We start from the raw sequence: 19,178 nt of genomic DNA, 5'->3' as shown, positions 1-19,178 counted from the left end.
CAGGGTGTGAGAGCAAGAGCCTTTTTGTATTGTTAGCCACAACTTCAGCTTTTTCACAGGTAGACTGGCTCTGAACCTGGAGGTTCCAAACAGCAATCTGGTCTAAATATTCATTGATGGACACCTTTCTTTCTCCAGGATCAGAGGCAGTTTACCTCTGATTATGTTCAGGAAGGACAGACAAGCAATTGAAAAAAGGTTATTGGCCTCAAACCCTGCTTATTTATTTATTAATATTTATAGCTCACTCTTCATTGAGAAGTTTCAGCCCCTGAGCAGGGAACAAAATAAGATAAACAGAAAAAATATACAAAAATTACAAAATCATATAAACAGGTTCAGTAAACAAATTAACAATTCTGTCTGAACACAAGTGAACAAAATTACAAGGACAAAAAGTAAATCTTCCAGTTTAACCTAGATAAAACAAACACAGAACATTCGAACTGATAAAACACTCTTAACAACAGTTCCCACTCTATCAGCAATGGCAGCCTGCTCACTCCCCCCTCTATATCTCACACAAAGAAGGCCCCACTCTGTGCTAGCAAACTCTCACTCTGTGGCTTTTGAGCAACTGAACAACTTTCATCCCTTCCAACCCATCCAGGCTTTCATCCTGAGTGGTATGAATCATTGTCCAGAGGCAATGAAGCTCACACTCCTTGTCCATAGTAGCAATAGAGCAAAAATCAAACTCAAAACAAACAGAAAGTAGCAATAAGCCACAGCTGATATTCATCTCCTCTTCTCAGTACTGACAAAACTCTCAGGCTTCAGCAGGAGGGCTGCCAGGGAAGGCTGTGCGGGTGGATTTGCCGGCCTCTCCTGCCTCTCTCCTCCTTACTAACCAACACAAACAGCATTTGGTTTCCTTAGGAGAAGGGGCTGTGGCAATACTCCTTAAATAGGGAATAGGCTGTAACTCAGTAAATAAGCCACCGCTGGTGTTCCTCTCCTTTTTCCGATCCCAACAAAACTCTCAGGCTTCAAGGGCAGTAAGGCTGCTAGGGAGAGCTGTGAGGGTGGATTTGCTGGCCTCTTCCATCTTTCTCTTCCTTACCAGCATGTGGTCTCGTCCTTATGGGCTTCCCGATGCATCTGGCTGCCATTGTGGGAAGCAGGATGCTAGACTCCTGTAGGTAGACCTTTAGTTTCATCCAGTCTGGTTGCTGTTCTATTCAGGGGGGCTCCTTCCGCTCCTGCCAATTTTTAAAAAAATTATTGCTTCTGGTTTGTTGACTCTATTTCTTTTAACTAACCGTTGAATACATCTCATTGCTTCAAGAACCCAGCCAAGCTCCACTGTTCTGAAGCAGCAGTATTTTTATTTGGCATATACTACTGACGGAGGGGAAAGCATTTTTCCCCTATTCTTCAGCCCCCCAAAAAGTCTTCCAGAGTGACTTACAAAGATCAGTAATAAGACAAATCATAATTATACTAAAACCTTAAATGTTTTAAAAATCAGCCTTCTTTTTTCCACACACTTTTCACCATTGTCATTTTGTGCAGAAGTCCAACACAAATCCCAGCACTCAAAGTCTAACCCTGTTCAGATTAAATTTACCAAAATTCTTAGCTTTGTTCACAGAGAATACTATATATTGCTTCCTATTTACAAACCTCCAAACTTTCTTCTCATTTATTAGATTGCTTTTTTGGGGAGGGGGGAAGATAACCAAAACATTTAAGATAACTAAAGCTGTAGTATATTAAATGCAAACGTACAAAGGCCTGGCACCAGTGGGTGGCCAGGTTGGGCCCTGGCTGAGGACCCCTGTGGCCCAGAAGGGCCCCATCTCAGGCTGGGATGGTGGAGCTCCTGCTTCACGATTCAAGTAGCATCAGGTTGTGGGACCCAGCAACCCAATGCTGCTGCAGATTGCAGAGCTCCCAGGCAACCCCCCCAATACAGACGTCATGGGCTTAAATAAGCCCACCCACCCCACCAACCTGCCACATCAGTGCGTCAATATGCATGCCTTGCATACTACTTGCATATACCTACCATCACCCAAGATGGGGGCAGGGCTGTCCCTAAAGGGTTGATGCCCCCACTGCCATCTTGGGTCATGGCAACCATGTGTGCACAGCATGTGTGGTGTACATGTTGATGTGGGAGGTAGGTGGGGCAGGCCTATTTAATCCCTGTGCTGCCTGTATTAGGAGGGCAGTTGGGTTCAGTCATATCTGGTGCTGGCCCTGAATATACATAGTTTTCTCTGACCTGACTGGCTGCTGCTGCTGCGAAGCCTGGGCAAGCTACAGAGATAGACTAGGAAACAGAAACTAAAAGGGGAATAACTGCTCTTTAGGATTTCTGTATCCTGGTGTTGACTTGTCAGTCACAGCTCTGACTTCACTCTTTGACTAAAACACTGAAAAGGCAGGAAAAGCAAGACTGGCTCCTCTGTCTGCATGTTTTGCTTCCTCACTTCCTTAATATCAGGCCAATTTACTTAACTTTTTTTTTAAAAAAAATGAAAGCTCAGAATCTGGCCCTTCTTGTAGACAGGGCCCTAGTGCAATTGCTCCATTTGCACCATGAAATATCTGGCCTTGCTCACATTCTACTTGCACCTTTCCTCTCTACTATCCACTTAATACTACAGATCCATACGTGTATCATGCAAAATAATCTGTTATTTTCTCTCAGGGAGACACTGGAGATACTGGATCACCAGGCCCCAAAGGGCAGGCAGGAGCTGATGGGAAGCCTGGGAAACTAGGACCCCCAGGACCCCCGGGACCTCCAGGACCAAATAGCTCAGGCTATGGATTTGGATTTGAGGTATTCTGTTTAAAAGGGGCTACTGGATTCTATTTTCAGAAGGAATATGTCAATCATGGTTATGTTTCTTAATGTAATTCAACTTAGATGATAAAAATATTCTGTAATGCTTTGGCTTAAATAGGTCTGAGTAAAATTCCTTTTTAGCAAGGCTGGCGCCAATGGGCGGCCAGGTCAGGCCCTGGCAGAGGGCCCCTGAAGGTCCCCTCCTTAGGGTGGGTGGGTAGCGCTCCCTTCCACGATCCGCAGCCGAATCAGCTCCTGACCATGCCATGGATCATGAGAGGGAGCTCCCAGATATCCCCCTGCTGCCGTGCAGGCCTGCGACGCCCACCTGCATGCTCCACCTACCTCTCCCTTGATGTAAATGTTGGTTGCGCTGCAGGCACAAGCCTGCCATCAACCAAGATGGTGGCCAAGGTTTCCCTAAGGGGCTGATTCCCCTTCTGCCATCTGGGTTGATGGCAGGGATGCGCGCATGTAGCATGCATGCATGCCATCAACCAAGATGGTGGCGGAGGCATCAGCCCCTTAGGGAATCCTCCTCTGCCATCTTGGTTGATGGCAAGCTTGCGTCTGCAGCGCGACCAGCATTTACGTCAAGGGGGAGGTAGGTGGAGCATGCAGGTGGGCATTGTGGGCCTGTGCAGCAGTAGGGGGAGTGTCTAGGAGCTCCCTCTCCGCAATCCACGGCGGGGTTGGGAGCCGACGCTGCAGTGGATCATGGAAGGTAGGTAGGTGGGGCATGCATGTGTGCATGTGGGTACCGGGGCAGGCTGGTGTCCAAGGGTCCTGGCATGCCTGGCGTGAGCCCTGCTTTTTAGATTTGCCTTTCCAGATAATCCATTCTCGGTCAGTGGAGGAGTGGAGCAGACAGGAATGGGTTAACTCATCCTGGAGGCACTATAAGAAGTTTAGTTGGTGGCTGGTCAGAAGGAGGAGGAAACTTTCTCCTGATCTCCAGTTCTGGACTCTGCCTTCAGTGAGCAACAGAGTCAACCTGTTCCTCCTCCCTGCTTCCCATAAGGAATTTGGGAACAGTTTAGTTATTTTTCTCTGCTCTTCTCAGAGAGTTTATCTTCATCAACTGCAGCTGCAGCAGACAGACTTCTGCCTCCCTCTTCCACTTCTAGCCCTGAGTGAATAGGCAGATTGGAAGGAGGAAACGAAGGATTCTCTTCTGAAGAGGGGAGGGAAGTGCCAGCGTGCAGCAGAGGCCAGGATCCATCTCATGCCTCTCCCTGCTGTCCTCTATCGGAATGCTCTTCTGCAGTCCTAAGGAGAGGGAAGCTTTTCAGGAGCATTGCCGCTAAAGAGCCTGGGAGGAGCAGGGATTGGTCCCTCACTATTCAAGGCTTGTTGTTGATTTGGAACCCCTCTGGGGCAATGGGCCTCTGCGAAGCGCGGTTTGCCACCTTGCTTTCAGGTAAAGCTGCTAAGCTTTTCTTATCGGGGGGGGGGGAATCTCCTGCTCCAGCCTCTTCCCCTTTTTCAGCTGGGATTTTAACTATATGTCTGGGGGTGGGGGGGAGACAGCCCGTCTCATACTTCAGCCGAGCAAAATGGGTCCCTGAGCAGGGGGGGGGGATCCACTTTTCAGTTAAGCAATCCTCTAGTCACCCTCGCCTCAGTAGCAGGCACCAGGCTAGACTCCCCACCTGAAATAGTTTTGTTTTCTCAGCTCCCTTCTACTCAACCGGGGGGGGGGGCTGCACACATGGCTCCTGCAGGAAAAAAGTGCACCAAATCTCACCATTTACATAAGCCCTCTACCTTGTCAGCCATGCTGGTCTGGTTTAACAAGGCCATGATGAGGGAGCCGAGGGCTTCCTTAACCAAGTGTTGGGCCCGTGCACACAGGAAAAAAGGCTCCAAGCCCTCCATAGCTCGCTGACGTGATTACTTCTCATTTTCCTCCTGCTCTTCCCCCTCTTCCTCCTCCTTAGATGCCAGCCCAGATAGAAGAAACTCTTCAGGTGGGGGAACTAGAGGAAGGGGAACAGGGAGCTTCAGACGTGTTCCCCAGATTAGGGGATCAGAAGGTGGTCATTCCCTTTCCAAAGTTCTTCAAAGACATTGTTAAGGAAGAATGGGATCATCCAGCCAAATCCAAAGCTCCTCATGCCCTGACCAAAAAGCTGTATGGACTTCCTGCCACGACCATGACAACCTTTCATGTCCTGGCCATTGATGAGCCTGTATCTGCCCTCAGGGCCAAGGCAGTTATCCCCAAAGAAGGAGTGGATACTCTTTCAGACCAAAGTGACAGGCGCAGTGAGGCTCTCTTAAAACATGCACATGAAGCATCTGCATTGGCCGTGAGAGCTTTGGCAGCCAACTCTTTCCTGGTATGGGCTGCAGTAAAGTGGGCTAAAGCGCTGCGAACAGAAGTGCCTCCTGATCCCAGTCACATCAAGGAGGGGCTGCACAAATTGGCAAAAACAACTGGATTCCTAGCAGATTCCTCCTTGGACAGCCTGCAGTACCAGCATGAGCACTTGGATATGGAGTGGAAGTAAGATGCAATATCTGGCTGAAACAGTGGGAAGTGGACCATCACTCCAAAGCCAGCCTTGCAGCTCTGCCTTACTTGGGTGGTCAACTTTTTGGCAAGTCTCTAGAGCGCCACCTGATGGAGACCAAGGATAAAAAGAAGGCACTTCCGCTCCCAGGCAGGATGACAAGTCCCATAAGAAAACTTCACATTCCTTTCACCCCAAGGACTATCCAACTACCTACAGGACTACTCGACAGTTCTGTGGTCCCTGGAATTCTTCCCACCAGCACACCCATTCCATACCCTCCTCCAGTGCAGGGGGGGGGAGGCAACAAAAAACCACAAGCCCAGTGTAAAGCCAAGCCAAGCATGATGCCAGGATAGCCCAGGTGGGGGGCAGCCTTCAATTTTTTGCACATGCCTGGGCAGCCTCCACCTCAGACAAATGGATACTGAGCACCATCCAGTCCAGCTATTCCCTAGAGTTTGCCACCATTCTGGAGGGCAGCTCCTCCATCACGTGACCTGGAGAAGCTGCAGATAACCCTGGATGCCATTTCTCACCTCCTTGAGATAGGCGCCATAGAACCCATGTCAGAGCATCAACGGTCCTCAGGAATCTTCTCTGTGTTCTTTACAGTCCTCAAACGCAATGGTGATTACAACACCATCTTGGATTTAAAGTTCCTGAACTGCTTCCTGTGGACAAAGAAGTTCAAGATGGAAACGCTCAGGTCTGTTGCAGAAGCCATTCAGCCGGGGGACTTCCTGTGATCTATAGATCTCACAGAGCCATACCTACATGTCCCCGTTCTCCAGCAGCACAGACCCTTCCCCCGCTTTGTGCACAGCTACCACCAGAACCAATACAGGGCCATGCCTTTCGGCCTCACCTCAGTCCTGTGGGTGTTTACCAAAATTGTGGTAGCAGTAGTGGCACACTTTCACACTCAGGGAGTCCATGTATGCCCTTACCTGGATGACCTTATGGTGAGGGCTGCCTCAGCGACTGTGGCACAACAGGATCTCAAGATGACCATCCAGTGTCTGGAGAACCATGGCTTCATCATCAACAGGGACGAGGGCCATCTGATCCCTGCCCAGCACCTTCAACATCTGGGAGTGGTCATTGATGAAGCTCAGAGCAAGCTCTTCCTGTCCACCAAATGCACGGATAAGCTTCTGCACCAGCTGCACATGTGCCTGCAAGGCAGACATGCTCCTCTCATGGAACTGGCTCAGCTGCAGAGCTCCATGATAGCATCCATAGACTTGGTGCCCTGGTACACTTCCACTTGAGCCCTGCAGTGGCTGCTACTTCCGTATCAGGACCAGATCACCTCATGCCGAACTAGCACATCACCCTTGTGAGGCATGTGCAGGAGTCTCTCTAGTGGTGGGGACATTTGCCTCATCTGGAGAAAGGCCTTGCCCCCAGAGCCCCAACAGTTTCGATAGTTACCACAGACGCGAGCCTATATGGCTGGGGAGCGACCTGTTCTCCAACATTGCACAGGGGAAGTGGTCAGCGCAGGAGCAGTGCCAGTCAATCAACTGGCTGGAGCTCAGAGCGATCTGACTAGCACTCTAGGAGTTCTGCCTCTTATCTATCAGACACATGTGCTAGTATGCACCAACAACATCACAGCCAAATTGCAAGTCTGAAAACAAGGGGGCATGGAATCGGACTCTCTTCAGGAGGACACCAACCTGCTGTTCCAATGGGTGGAAAGGCACCTGGCATCCATTTCGGCCATACATGTGCAGGGGATCCTGAACACACAAGCTGATTGGCTGAGCCGGGAACAAGTCCAGTGGGCTCTTCACCTGGACTGGTTCCTAGACATCACTCTGAAGTGGGGACTTCCATGCATGGACCTGTTTGCCTCATCAGTGAATGCCCTGCTGGACCAGTTCATGGCACAAGGCTGGGATCCATGCACCCAGGACATAGACATCCTGTCAGCCCCCTGACCTTGGGTACTTCTTTACACCTTCCCGCCTCTACCTCTACTGTCCAGACTGCTCCACAGAATCAGAGTTCTCCAGGCCCAGGTGATAGTGGTGGCTCCACACTGGCCACAGAGACCGTGGTTCTCCGACCTAGTGAACCTCAACTTCAGCCCACCATGGCGCCTTGCCACCAGACCAGATCTCCTCTCACAAGGCCCCATCCTTCACCCAGACCCAGAGTGGCTCCAGCTTCATGCCTGGAGGCTGAGCGGCCATGGCTAAGTGGAGGGGGGCTGTCTGAGAGGGTTGTTTCCACCATTCTGGCATCTCGCAAACAATCCACCCAGAGAATTTATGACCTCACCTGGAAGGCGTTCCACAGGTGGTGTAGATGCAAATAGTTACATGCTGCAGAATGTCACATCCACACCATTCTCGACTTCCTGCAAGATGGTCCGGACCAGAAGCTGGCCCCCAACACGTTCAGGAGTCAGGTGGTGGCCCTAGGCAGTGTGTTTCCAACAGTGGGGGGCTATTCCATTTCCTCTCACCTTCAAGTCAAACACTTTCTCCGAGGGGCAACCCAGTGCAACACAGGCTTCCCTCCTGGGATCTTTCGTTAGTCCTCAGAGCTCTCTCACAACATCCATTTGAACCAGCATGTTCCATACCAATCAAGGACCTCACCCTCAAGACAGTTTTTCTTGTGGCAATAACTTCAGCTAGGAGAGTGGGGGAAGTGGGGGCCCTCTCCATCCTGGAAGAGCTGTGCATTTTCCACCCAAACAAGGTGGTTCTTCGCCCTGACCCCAGTTTTCTCCCCAAGGTTATGTCCCCTTTCCACAGGGGATAGGACATCTCTCTACCCAACTTCTGCCCCAACCCAGTCCATCACAGGGAGAAGTGGCACAAACTCGATGTCAGATGGGCACTTTGGGTCTACCTGGACCATACACAACCAAATAGGAGGTCTGAGGCTCTGTTCATGTCTTTTAAACAGGGCACACAGGGGTTAAAGGTGTCCAGGTCCACCATCAGCCGCTGGGTGAAGGATTGCATGGTTAAGGCAAATCAGGCCAAAGGGAGAGCTCCCCCTCCAGGGATCACTGTGCACTTAGTTAGAGGGGCTGCCATCACGATGGTGCTCCACAAGGATGCCCTACTGGAGGAAATCTGCAAAGCTGCCACCTGGGCTCACCCATCCACCTTCATCAAGCACTACAAGGTGGATAAGTTTGCCTCTGCTGAAGCTGCTTTCAGCAGAAGGGTTCTTCAGACGGTGGTAGCCTAGGTTTGCTTCCACTGATGGGGGGGGGTCACTGCTCAGGTATATCCCATTCCTGGCTGCTCCAGTCCTCCACTGACTGAGAACGGAAAGTTGGACTTACCGTGAAGTGTCCTTCTGGTCAGCAGAGAATGGAGCAGACAGCCCCCACCCTGCAGCAAAACCTGTGGAGTGGGGAGGGCACCTCTCCGGAAACCCTTAGGCGACCACTGGTCACTCACCCTCTAGACAGAGTTGTAAGGGCCTCCTATGTCCCTTCCTTTTAAAGATTATTATTTGAAGTTCATGCTTTATCTCCCAAACAGATCTGGAAAGAAAACTGTAGAGGCTGGCAGGCCACTTCCAGTGGCTTGCAAGGCCAGATCTGGCCCATGGTGTGTTAACCAGCCCTGATTGTATAGCATTTGCTTGCATGTCTGCTTCTGAACGGAGACTAGAGGTACTAGAAGAACAGGAGGGAATCTACCCAGTTCAATGTTTCTGAATAACCTGAGGATGGGTGGCTGTTGGCAACTACCTCTTGGTATAACTAATTCACTCTGAGGGATATGAGTACATGTCCTGCGGTTACGGTTCTCAGGTTGCTTATAACGTACATTTGAAGCTTCAAACATACATCAGTGACTCCAGAATAAGTGAATTGCATCCTGCTTGTTATATGTGGAAGGTGAAAAGATTGTATTTTTTGTAAACACCTGTTACTAACACACTGCCGCTTGTCTATATCTTTGTGTTTTAGGAAAAACTGCATTCTGGTTCTGAGAGAATTCTGAATAGATGACTCAGCTTATGCTTTCTTATGAATCATCTTTCCAATTATTCAGCACTCAGGCAGGAATCCAGCAATTATTTGTGAAGTGAAAGATTATGTCATCATATTCCTAAAACAACCAGGAGACAGTCCACAGCACACTATGAGTTATAGGGAGGGACCATAGCTCAACAGGAATGCACAGGCAACTTGTAAGTCTCTAACTGAAGAAAATCCTATTTCATTAGGGCTAGGAAAGATTTCTGATTGGGACCTTGGAGAGTCGTTGCTAATCCAGAGCACATAATAGCAGGCTACAGGCAGCAAAGGTCGGACAGTATAAGGCACCTTCATATGTTCATATATGTGTAATGGTCATTTCATGCAATGCCATATTCAAGACACATTTTATATTAACATGGGGATGTGTGATCACAAGAATGTATTAAGAAAGGTTGTCTTGAAGATACCTCTCTGGGCAGGTGTGCTTCTCTATTCATGGCAGAATCTGGGAGCCAAGAGTGAATTGGGGGCAGATGGGGTTTTCTTCTCTCCCTGTACTCAGCAGAGAAAGAGGTACCTCCTCATCTACTTTAGTAAACATTTTTGGCTGTTCAGTGTGTGAAAATGATCTCTTTTCCCACAGCAGTGGAAAGGATGGCCATTCTTAAAGTACTGCCAGCTTACCTGAGTAACAGCCACCAGCATCTTCCAGCCTTTTGCATTCAGAGGACTGTGGCCACACATCCTTGATGTTACCAGTTTCCTACATCAAAAGTTCATATCACTGAGTTTCTGCTGTAACTTACAGAATGTTGTGGACAGAAGGTTTAACAGAAATGTGTGAGATTTGTGCTTTATATGTCTAATAACCTACTTTCGAAAACCTTTGCCTACAATTAATATACAGGGAAAATAACTCTGTAATTTTCCTTTTGACTATATATATATATAGGATATGGAGGGCTCGGGCATCATTGGTTTATCAAGAGGTCTCGGAACCCCAGCATCAAGGGGGCCAAGTGTAAGTAAAGCTGATATCAGCAGTTTTATATCCTACAATTGACATCTAATTGACATCGTGTGATAATAATCTCTCAGATATCTTAGCTTTTAATCAGCTACTTGTATTTTTCCCTTACTATTGGATAAGGGCACTTCCAAATGCAGGCTTTATATTGCATACAGATTATTCTATGTGTGCAATTGGCACATTAAAGCTTCCACACATTCTGTTTTTTCAGTCATTAGTTGCTATTCCACCATTTGCCAACCACATCAGCGTGGAGAGTTTGACAAAATGTATTTGGACTGTGGGTTTGTTTGTTTTCTGTCTCCCACAGTTACACTTTCTCTGTCCTCCACTGGGCATGTATCTCTGTATTTCTGTACCTTTGTGTTTATGTTTTTTTTAAAATCACCAGAAGTATAGAAGAACAAATGTTACCAGCATTGAGCTGTAATGTTTCACAGTGGGTGAAATGGAGGCTGATGCTTCCTTGTGGTTTTTTTTGGGGGGGGGGATATCCATTTTCGTTTGTTTGTAATACTGAGATTTTGTGAAAGAGTAATATTTAACTATAGTAATACGATGCTTGGTTTGATGAGAGTGTGAAGCAATATCTCCCCTCCCCAGATAGGAGTGCCCCCTAGGCTCCCCGAATTATTAACAGCAAAAGTACACATTACCAGTCGACCACCTAAAAAAATAAGAGCAGAAATGAAATGCCCCAAATTATAATACAGTTCTTGTGAAAGACCTCTGTATTGTTGTTGTTGTTAACGACAATGTACATACCTCTACTGCAGTCTCCAAGGCAATCCCCACTGCTACCGTGTGGAGATCTTAAAGAATAACGTCTCTGAATCAGGCTGTTGGAAATTCAAATGTGTCTTCAGCATGCATCAGTTAGTGGAAATAGGTGTCCTGCCCGAACCCACTGAAGTGAGGCACTAGCGCAGAGGTGTGCTTTTCTTTAGTAGATTTCATAGATAGTTTCAGTTCAGAGCGCTTCATGAATCAGCTTACAGATTACACAGGATTCAGCATCATTACTGGGAGAAACTAGGCATGACTATACTGCACAAGATGTTTTTGCAGCAACTAGACAAACCCCCATGCTTAAGTAAGGATGGGGGACCATCATGAGCCCTGCAGAAATGGGGTGGACAGACGAGAAGGAGAAGGAGGAGGACTTGGAATGGGATGATGGTTCCAGTGACGGGCCTAAAGGCACACTTTAAAAAAAAGCTCTCGCAGAATGGACAGTGACAGCTCCACCCCATAGCTCCAGTTACCAGCGAGAAGGCTCAGCCCGGTCAGGCAGTTGCCTCTCTTCCCAAGATTCACCCCTTCCAGCACCTGCTTCTCTGCCGCCACAGTGCACCCGTCCCTCTGATGGGAGGATCTTGCTGAGGCGGAGCAGCCCCCCTTGCCTCGTACACAGAGACTGTTGTGCCGACAAACTCAATGCACCCTCGTAGCCTCTCTAAGGAGGAGTGGTTATGTACGCATGTGTTCTCAACAGTGACACTCAGTTCACGCAAATAGGGTGCTCACACATCGTTACTTAAGCATGGTGAGGAGGCGTGTCTAGTTGCTGCGACAATGTATTAGCGCAGTGTAGTCATGCTAGTTTCTCCTAGAAATGTTGCTGAATCCTGTGTAACCTGTAAGCTGATTCATGAAGTGCTCTGAACTGAAACTATCTATTAAAGCTACTAACAGGACAGTTTGTTGCAGCCCCTACCACCTCTGCCCGATGACCCCATGAGTGAGATGGAAGCGAGCAGTGGGATGGAGGAGGGCTATCAGAGTGCCTTAGAAACCATGCTAGCTAAGCTCCAGAAACTGCACACCGAGACCCAAACTTTTCGAAATGAGACCAGACTCTTTGAGCACGAACACAGAAGTGTGCTTTTCTTTAGTAGATTTAATAGATAGTTTCAGTTCACAGCTATTCTTACTTGTCAGATTTTCTGCACTAAGGGGAAATCCAGATTAAATATAAAAGGTGAGGGGGGATGGGCTCGAATTTTGATGACAACAACACTTTGTGGGTGCTGTGAAAAACATTTGTGTATGAGTAGTACCAATTCCACAGTAGACTCCTGTCTGGAAGCATCCTAAATGTTTTACTATATAGTCACTGCTACATCTTGTGTTCATATAGTTCCAAGAGAAAACCGCAGGGCAGTTCTGGAACATCTCTGAACACTGAAGAGAGCACAGTCATTGGGAAAGCAGGGTGGGGTAAGAGGAAATGAGTAGGTAAATATTCTAAACCAGACTTAGGAATGACATCATTCTCCCCAAACCCATGCAAGTTATCATAGTTTTTCTCATGCAAGCCCATTCAAGTGAATCAGGTCAGCACTTTCAAGTGACAGCTGAAAAGAAGATTGCAAGTTTTGAGGAGGATTTAATTAAAACCTGCTGTTACACCAACAGCTTTCTTGCTGCTGTTGGTACTGCAACTCTGCTGCTGTTCCCTTAGCTGGAATGGAAACTATACAATGAGATAGTCTTGATCCAAATTTTAGATTAAGTTGTATAAAAGGAGGCACTGTTACTGAGACAAATTTTTTCTTGTTCTTGCCCCCCCCACCAGTTTCTTCAGCAGGGAAAGGAGACCTTAACTTCCCCTTATCCTTCCAAGGTGACTGACCATTGAGAGAGGAATTTGGGACCAGAGTGTACACCAAAAGGGACAGAGGCATCATACTGTAGCTCTCCTTATTCTGGCCAAGAATTGTCTCTGTTGTGGCAGTTTATTCTCTGGTCCCAATATTGCACTTTGTGTTACGTATGAAAGGCTCATCTGCATATATAAGCAACAGTGTTTCTCTGTCAACAGTTGCATGCATTTTAAAGGGACATGCAAATCGATGTGATGTACATACTCATTTTATTTGGAAATCTATACATCTGTGTAACCATTCTGATAAAGAAGGCAACCTTTGGGATTTGAAAAATCACAACAACAAAGGGGAAGGAAAAGACCACAAGTTGCTAAGCTAAGCATGTTACAGCTTTTATAAGGCTGCTGATTTAGTGTTGTGAAGTGGATAGAGAATTGGACTTGGACTGTGGAGAGCTGGGTTCAAATCTCCACTCACGTATGAAGTTCAGTGACTGATTTTGACCCAGACATTATTGCTCTGCCTAGGTACTTTTTAGGGGGGCAGGAATGAAGAAAAATATGCTGAACTCTTTGGAAGGAAGGAAGGGATACAAAATCTTTGGAATGTATAGAAATTAAGCAAGTACAATATGTAATAAAATATGTATCAGTACAATGTTCCAAATATTCATAAATACCTGCTCATGCATATACAAACAGGCAATATGGAAAAGGTTACCCAGGCTAACAAAAACAAAAATGGATTAAAAACAAATCCATATATAAAAACAATTGTAAAAACCATTATCCAGTCTCCACTAGACTGCAATATACATTGCTAGGGCTGTGTTCAACCAAGTTCTGCAGGAGTGTCCTAAACTGAACCATTCCAGATTTGGGCTTCACTCACATTTTCTAAGATGATGAACTTCACTTACATGCTTCAGGTATATCATACACCAAATTCAAGTTCCTCAGAAATCAACTTTATCCTTAAGAATCAGATATTAAGTCATTTAATAATATGTTCTGGATATTTAGTACATGAACTAAATTTAGTGCAGTACTTAAAAACAAATAAAATAAAGAGGAAGCCTTTTTACAATAAATATTTCATACTGTTTGTACCCATATTATTTTCTATGCAACAAGTTTCAATGGTCATTACAATTATGAAGGTGAAACAGTTGGAACATTGGCCCATTTTTCTGCATATTGTGATTCTTTACATTTAAATCTGATGTATCTCTTCCTTTCATACTTCTGGGGCCAGATTAGGGATGTGTGAATGTACCTCAGTCTGTTCTGAGATTCATTTGCACTTTCAGCTGGTATTTTCCATCATGCTACAATTAGTTTATTTTGCACAAGTCCTTCTTCCTTTTCGTCTCTGATGTGGAAATACACTCTTTTTTTTTTTTTACCCGTAGTGCACAATAGATAAACGTAACTCAGCCATCACCACATTGCAACCTTAGTATATATAGTCTGCCTCTAGCAACTAAAACCTTACAAAGTCAACAAACAACACTTCACAAAAAAGGAGGAAATGACCTGTCAGGACAGCAGCAATTATACATCAATGAATATGTAAATATTGTACACTGCAAAGCAATTTAGTTATCTACTTAAGTATAATCTATTTTTAAAAACGTTTGTTGTAGAGAAGGCAAAAATCATACAGAGGAGTCTGTGCCATGATGGAGGTCAAACAGGCTTACCCAAGGAAATCCACTTGATAGTCTATATTTAACAGATTCTTCCGACATCCCTAGGCTAGGTCAGATATTACAAAGCAAATATGCACACCAATCTCCTCTCAATTTTTATTAATGTATATCAGCTGCAGTCAGCTGCTACCTGTTGTAAAGAAACAGCAGTAGAAAATGGCTGCTTAACCTTTTCCCCTCTGGCCTTTATTCAGTTCAAAATCCACCACCACCACACACATACACCACTTTTCCATCTGCAAAGGAATACCTTTCCTTTTCTTTCTTTTCCTTTGTAGTTTGGAAAACAGTGGGGGACACATGATTATGAATGGAAAAATAGCCTGTGGGGAAAGAGTTACAAAGCCCCTTCTCCTGTCATTCCTGATAGGAGTCTGGATACAGTTGCATGCATTTGAAGGGTAATGTCTAATTTAGCCCTGTTGATAATTTAGCAATGTATGAGAAGAGCTTGCAGGGGAGATTTCACTGATGCTCTGCTACTTGTTATATTTGGGACTAATATTTATGTGTTTATACATTAATAAACTGGTTGCTATTGCTTATCTTAGTCAAGTTTTTTCCCCAAATCTGTAACATGCAATTGTAATTTCAGTTTGTGAATGCTTAGTTTTATACACCTAAAAAGCTTGGATTTTGGTTCTGGCTTCAGATCCTACTGAAGCTGCAAATTTAGCAACACAATTTTAGGTCTTGATGTACTATATTTTGTTATAGGGTCCAGTGGGAGAGACTGGTTTACAAGGACCAATGGGACCAAAGGTAATTGATGCAACAAACTATCTGCAAACATTTGTAATTGTTGTAGCAGAAATTCCATTTCTCACATTAGCAGTACCCCCCAACTAATTTGTGCTTTTATTATTTGATAAACTACAACATTCCCTCTATTTCCAATCTTCAGGGGAACTGTGACGTTGCTTATGTAGCCAAAATGGCAACACCCAAACATGACAGGGAGGTATCAGCAGGCTTAGGAAACCTGAGGTATGAAGAAATATGAAATATCTTTAGGGAAAAAAGGAGTAAGACCCCCCCACCCCCCACCCCAAAAACAAACAGAAAAAGGAAAGGGCACGTGTGCACTCACATTGGGAGAGAAGAAGAAAAAGGAACAGGAAGCAAATGTGGAGGGGAGGGAAGTGGTCTGTAAATGTCCCACATGTTGACCGTTTGGCCTGGCTTTCTTTGTGTGGAGGGAGGGGGGAGCAGCTAAAGGTACAGGACGTGGAAGATGGAAGGCTGAAGCAGAAAGGTCATTGGGGGATAAGGGGAAGAGCGAAGCAAGGAAAAGGGACATAGAGGAGACAAAAGCCAAGATGAAGGGAAGAAAGTGGCAATGGAGCAAAGAGGATAAAAGCATAGAGGAAGGAAGTGGGAAACAGAGTTTTTAAAAAATTGATTCAGAGGTGAGGGAAGGGAGAGTGAGAAGTGAGCAGATGTGTGTGGGGCTAACAGCAGCATGTTTAACACCTCCTCCTTTTTTTCTTTGCCTGCTTGGCAGCCACCAGCAGTCAAACTCACACAGTTCCCAGTCTTCCTCATAGAGCTCCCTGTGCCCCACTGCTGATTGAGGATTCTTCTGGCAAACTTTGGGGGTGAAGAAATTGCTGTTGGGGCCCACGAAGAGCCTGAGTCCTCTTTTTCTCTCCACTTGCCGGAGCACTTCCAAATAGCTTGGGCCGCTCCTTTCCTTAGCCCTCCACCACTGCAATTTGCTTGGTGTTGCGACCTTCAATATTGCCTTAACACTCCCCCCAAATCCTCACTATTTTCCTCTCCATCTTCTCACCTACTCTGCCTCAGCCTAGCATTGCCCTAGATCAGAACTACAAAGCAGCAGCCCTACACTGAAGCTAATTGTCAGCCCAGGGAAATTCTTCTGTTCCTGTTCCCCACACTTTCCACTTCAGTTCCTTTAAAGGTTTTTGCATCCTGGAGAAGGAAAAGACTGAATGGCTAAACCTTAGGGAGGGCATTCCTGTTAGAGGTGAGGATCCACAGCAACTCTTTGTGGCAGGTGTACTCTATAATAGAAATCTCTTATGATTTGAGGGCTTTTCAGTTTGGAAATGAAATGGAACCCCCCCCCTAAAAAAAGGTAGTGTGTTTTCACTTCTGTGTATGTAAAGATGTGACTCCTTACATACACAGAAGATGTTCTATAGATTCTACATAGAAGAATCTGCAAACTCCCAGAGCTTCCATTATGTTGATGATAACTGCCCCTGAGATAAGAAATACTGGAATAACTCAGTCCATTGTCTGGAGACGAAATTTCCAGATTCGCATTGAATGAAAGGCAGGAGCATCTCTCTTGGCTGCTGCACTTTATGTAGGGTGGGGGGGAGAGAAACGTTCCAAGTCATATTCACTAATATTCCAGAGTTCTCCATTCTTTCCTGCGTTTTTATGGGAAGCTCTTCATTTTTAATGGGAGGCTCCCTTGGGGAAGAATTTTTTTCAACCAATAAAATATAAATGGACCAGAAAACAACCGAGTTCAGTTTGGAATGAAGATACTTACAGTTTATAGCAACCCAACATTTACTTGTATAGAAAACGTATAGTATCATTCATGATGGCCCAATAAACGATGGGTTGTAGTTGACTATGTTCTACTCAAAGTAGACCCATTGGAATTAATGAACGTAAGTTAGCCATGTTTATTAACTTTACTGGATTTACTCTGAGTAGAAATAGCATTGATACCACCCCAAAGCTTTCAATAAATCTTAATCACAATTAATATAAGTTGAATTGGAGAATCCATACCTATTGCTAGATTGCATATACTTTACTTATCTGGTATCTTCATCTAATTAATCACAGCGTGTAACCATTCTTTCTAGAGAAGGGAAATGTCAGTGAAATCAGTGTATTTTTGAGACTTTGCTAATAAATGCAAAAGCATTGCAATTCCACAGAAGTTTAAATAACATAGGATGGATTATGGATGATTTATACCCTTCAAGATATACCATGAAGTTTCTTGTTTAAAATTTTATTTTAGTCCTCAGTTTAAAAAATGATTCTTTTTGTGTTTTAGGGAGAAAAAGGTGACAATGGACTACTGGGTGTCCCTGCTTTAAAGGTGAGGTGTTAATTAAACTTGATTTATAATCTGACTTCATTGAAATGAAGGCAAATATTTGATATCTAACATAAATTAAAAACCTAGCTAAAATCACACAGCTACCAGAATACCTATGCAGCTTCCTATTTTTTAGTGCATTAGTTTTTTCTAAATTTGTTTTCATGTAGAGATATGGATCTGAAGGGGATAGGGGTTTGGGGGTTTGGACATGAAACATGAATATAAGTGCAATTATTACCTGTATGCAATGTATGTAACGGGTCTCTGTTGGTTCTGCTCTTTGTCTCCTTTATCTTCCTGTAAAATCATATGCTTCTTGTTTGGAAAACAAAAAATGTTAATAAAAATTATATATATATATCTGAAGCACTCACATACTTTAGGATTTCCAAATATTCCAATATAGAGCTAGTGCTCATGTTTTAACATCAAACATGCAGATCTACCCTTGTGTATGAAAATGGAAATGGACTGCCTCCAAGTCGATCCTGACTTATGGCAACCCTATGAATAGGGTTTTCATGGTAAGCGGTATTCAGAGGTGGTTTTACCATTGCCTCCCTCTGAAGCTGAGAGGCAGTGACTGGCCCAAGGTCACGCAGTGAGCTTCATGGCTGTCTGGGGATTCAAACCCTGGTCTCCCAGGTCATAGTCCAACACTCTAACCACTACACCACATGATGTATGTATTTTGTCATGTGGGAAAAGTCATGAAAATGTCTTTTTTCCCCTGCCTGATAGATACACCTGGAAGCTGATTGCAGCCTATTTTCATACTTGTGTTCTTTTCTCACATTATAAAATATATATCTTCAAGTTCATGCACAACATAAATTGCAGATACATGTATGAAATTGCAATAAGATGAAGCCTATAGGTAAGCAATATTTTCCATAAGAGGCACACTTCATTGATAAATGCCAGACTATCATGGGTTAGGAGGGCTGTTCTTAGTAATGGAAAGAAGGGACACCTCTTCAAGCTTTCGGTCTCACACATACTTTGTGGGAAATTTAGATACACTACAGCATTTCTGAAATATGTATACTTTAGTATCCCAGAATTTAGTATATCTGTCTCTGTGGATATGGGGATTCTATTGACACCCCCCTATGATCTCCAGTGGTAAAGCCAAGAGAAGAGGAGCTGGAGGTGGAACTAGATGATGTTATGAGGTAAACACAAGGTCCATGTTTCCCCTGTATTGCCAATGTGGAGGCAGGGGGAGCATTTGCAAGAGAGAATCAGTGGAAAAGAGGACGTACATAACTGTCCTCTCTCATTCTTTCCACCTGTTTTCGCCCAGCCAGACAGAAAGGCCTGGCAGTAGGTGGGAAGAATTAATTTGGGAGTGGGGAGATTTGGCAGATAGGAAAAGCGTTAAGTATTTCCTTCACATCCATTGATTCTCCCCTGCATGCTCTGCTCAGTCTTCACATTTCATGTTT

General features: G+C 45.1%; 1 protein-coding gene across 2 annotated transcripts in view; it reads left to right on the top strand.

The window, feature by feature from the left end:
* The window catches only part of COL15A1 (collagen type XV alpha 1 chain), a 285,344-nt gene that overhangs the window by 175,293 nt on the left and 90,873 nt on the right, over positions 1–19,178 (top strand). For both annotated transcript variants that reach the window (XM_061591221.1, XM_061591220.1), the window contains exons 16-19: positions 2,660–2,794; positions 10,236–10,304; positions 15,351–15,395; positions 17,683–17,727. In XM_061591221.1, the coding sequence (XP_061447205.1) occupies positions 2,660–2,794; positions 10,236–10,304; positions 15,351–15,395; positions 17,683–17,727 (294 nt within the window). The remainder of the gene's footprint in view (positions 1–2,659; positions 2,795–10,235; positions 10,305–15,350; positions 15,396–17,682; positions 17,728–19,178) is intronic.

Source organism: Rhineura floridana, chromosome 11, assembly GCF_030035675.1.
Source record: "Rhineura floridana isolate rRhiFlo1 chromosome 11, rRhiFlo1.hap2, whole genome shotgun sequence".
Classification (NCBI taxonomy): domain Eukaryota; kingdom Metazoa; phylum Chordata; class Lepidosauria; order Squamata; family Rhineuridae; genus Rhineura; species Rhineura floridana.
Note: the sequence above shows the minus strand (reverse complement) of the source record. Positions and strands in the feature narration are given on the sequence as shown.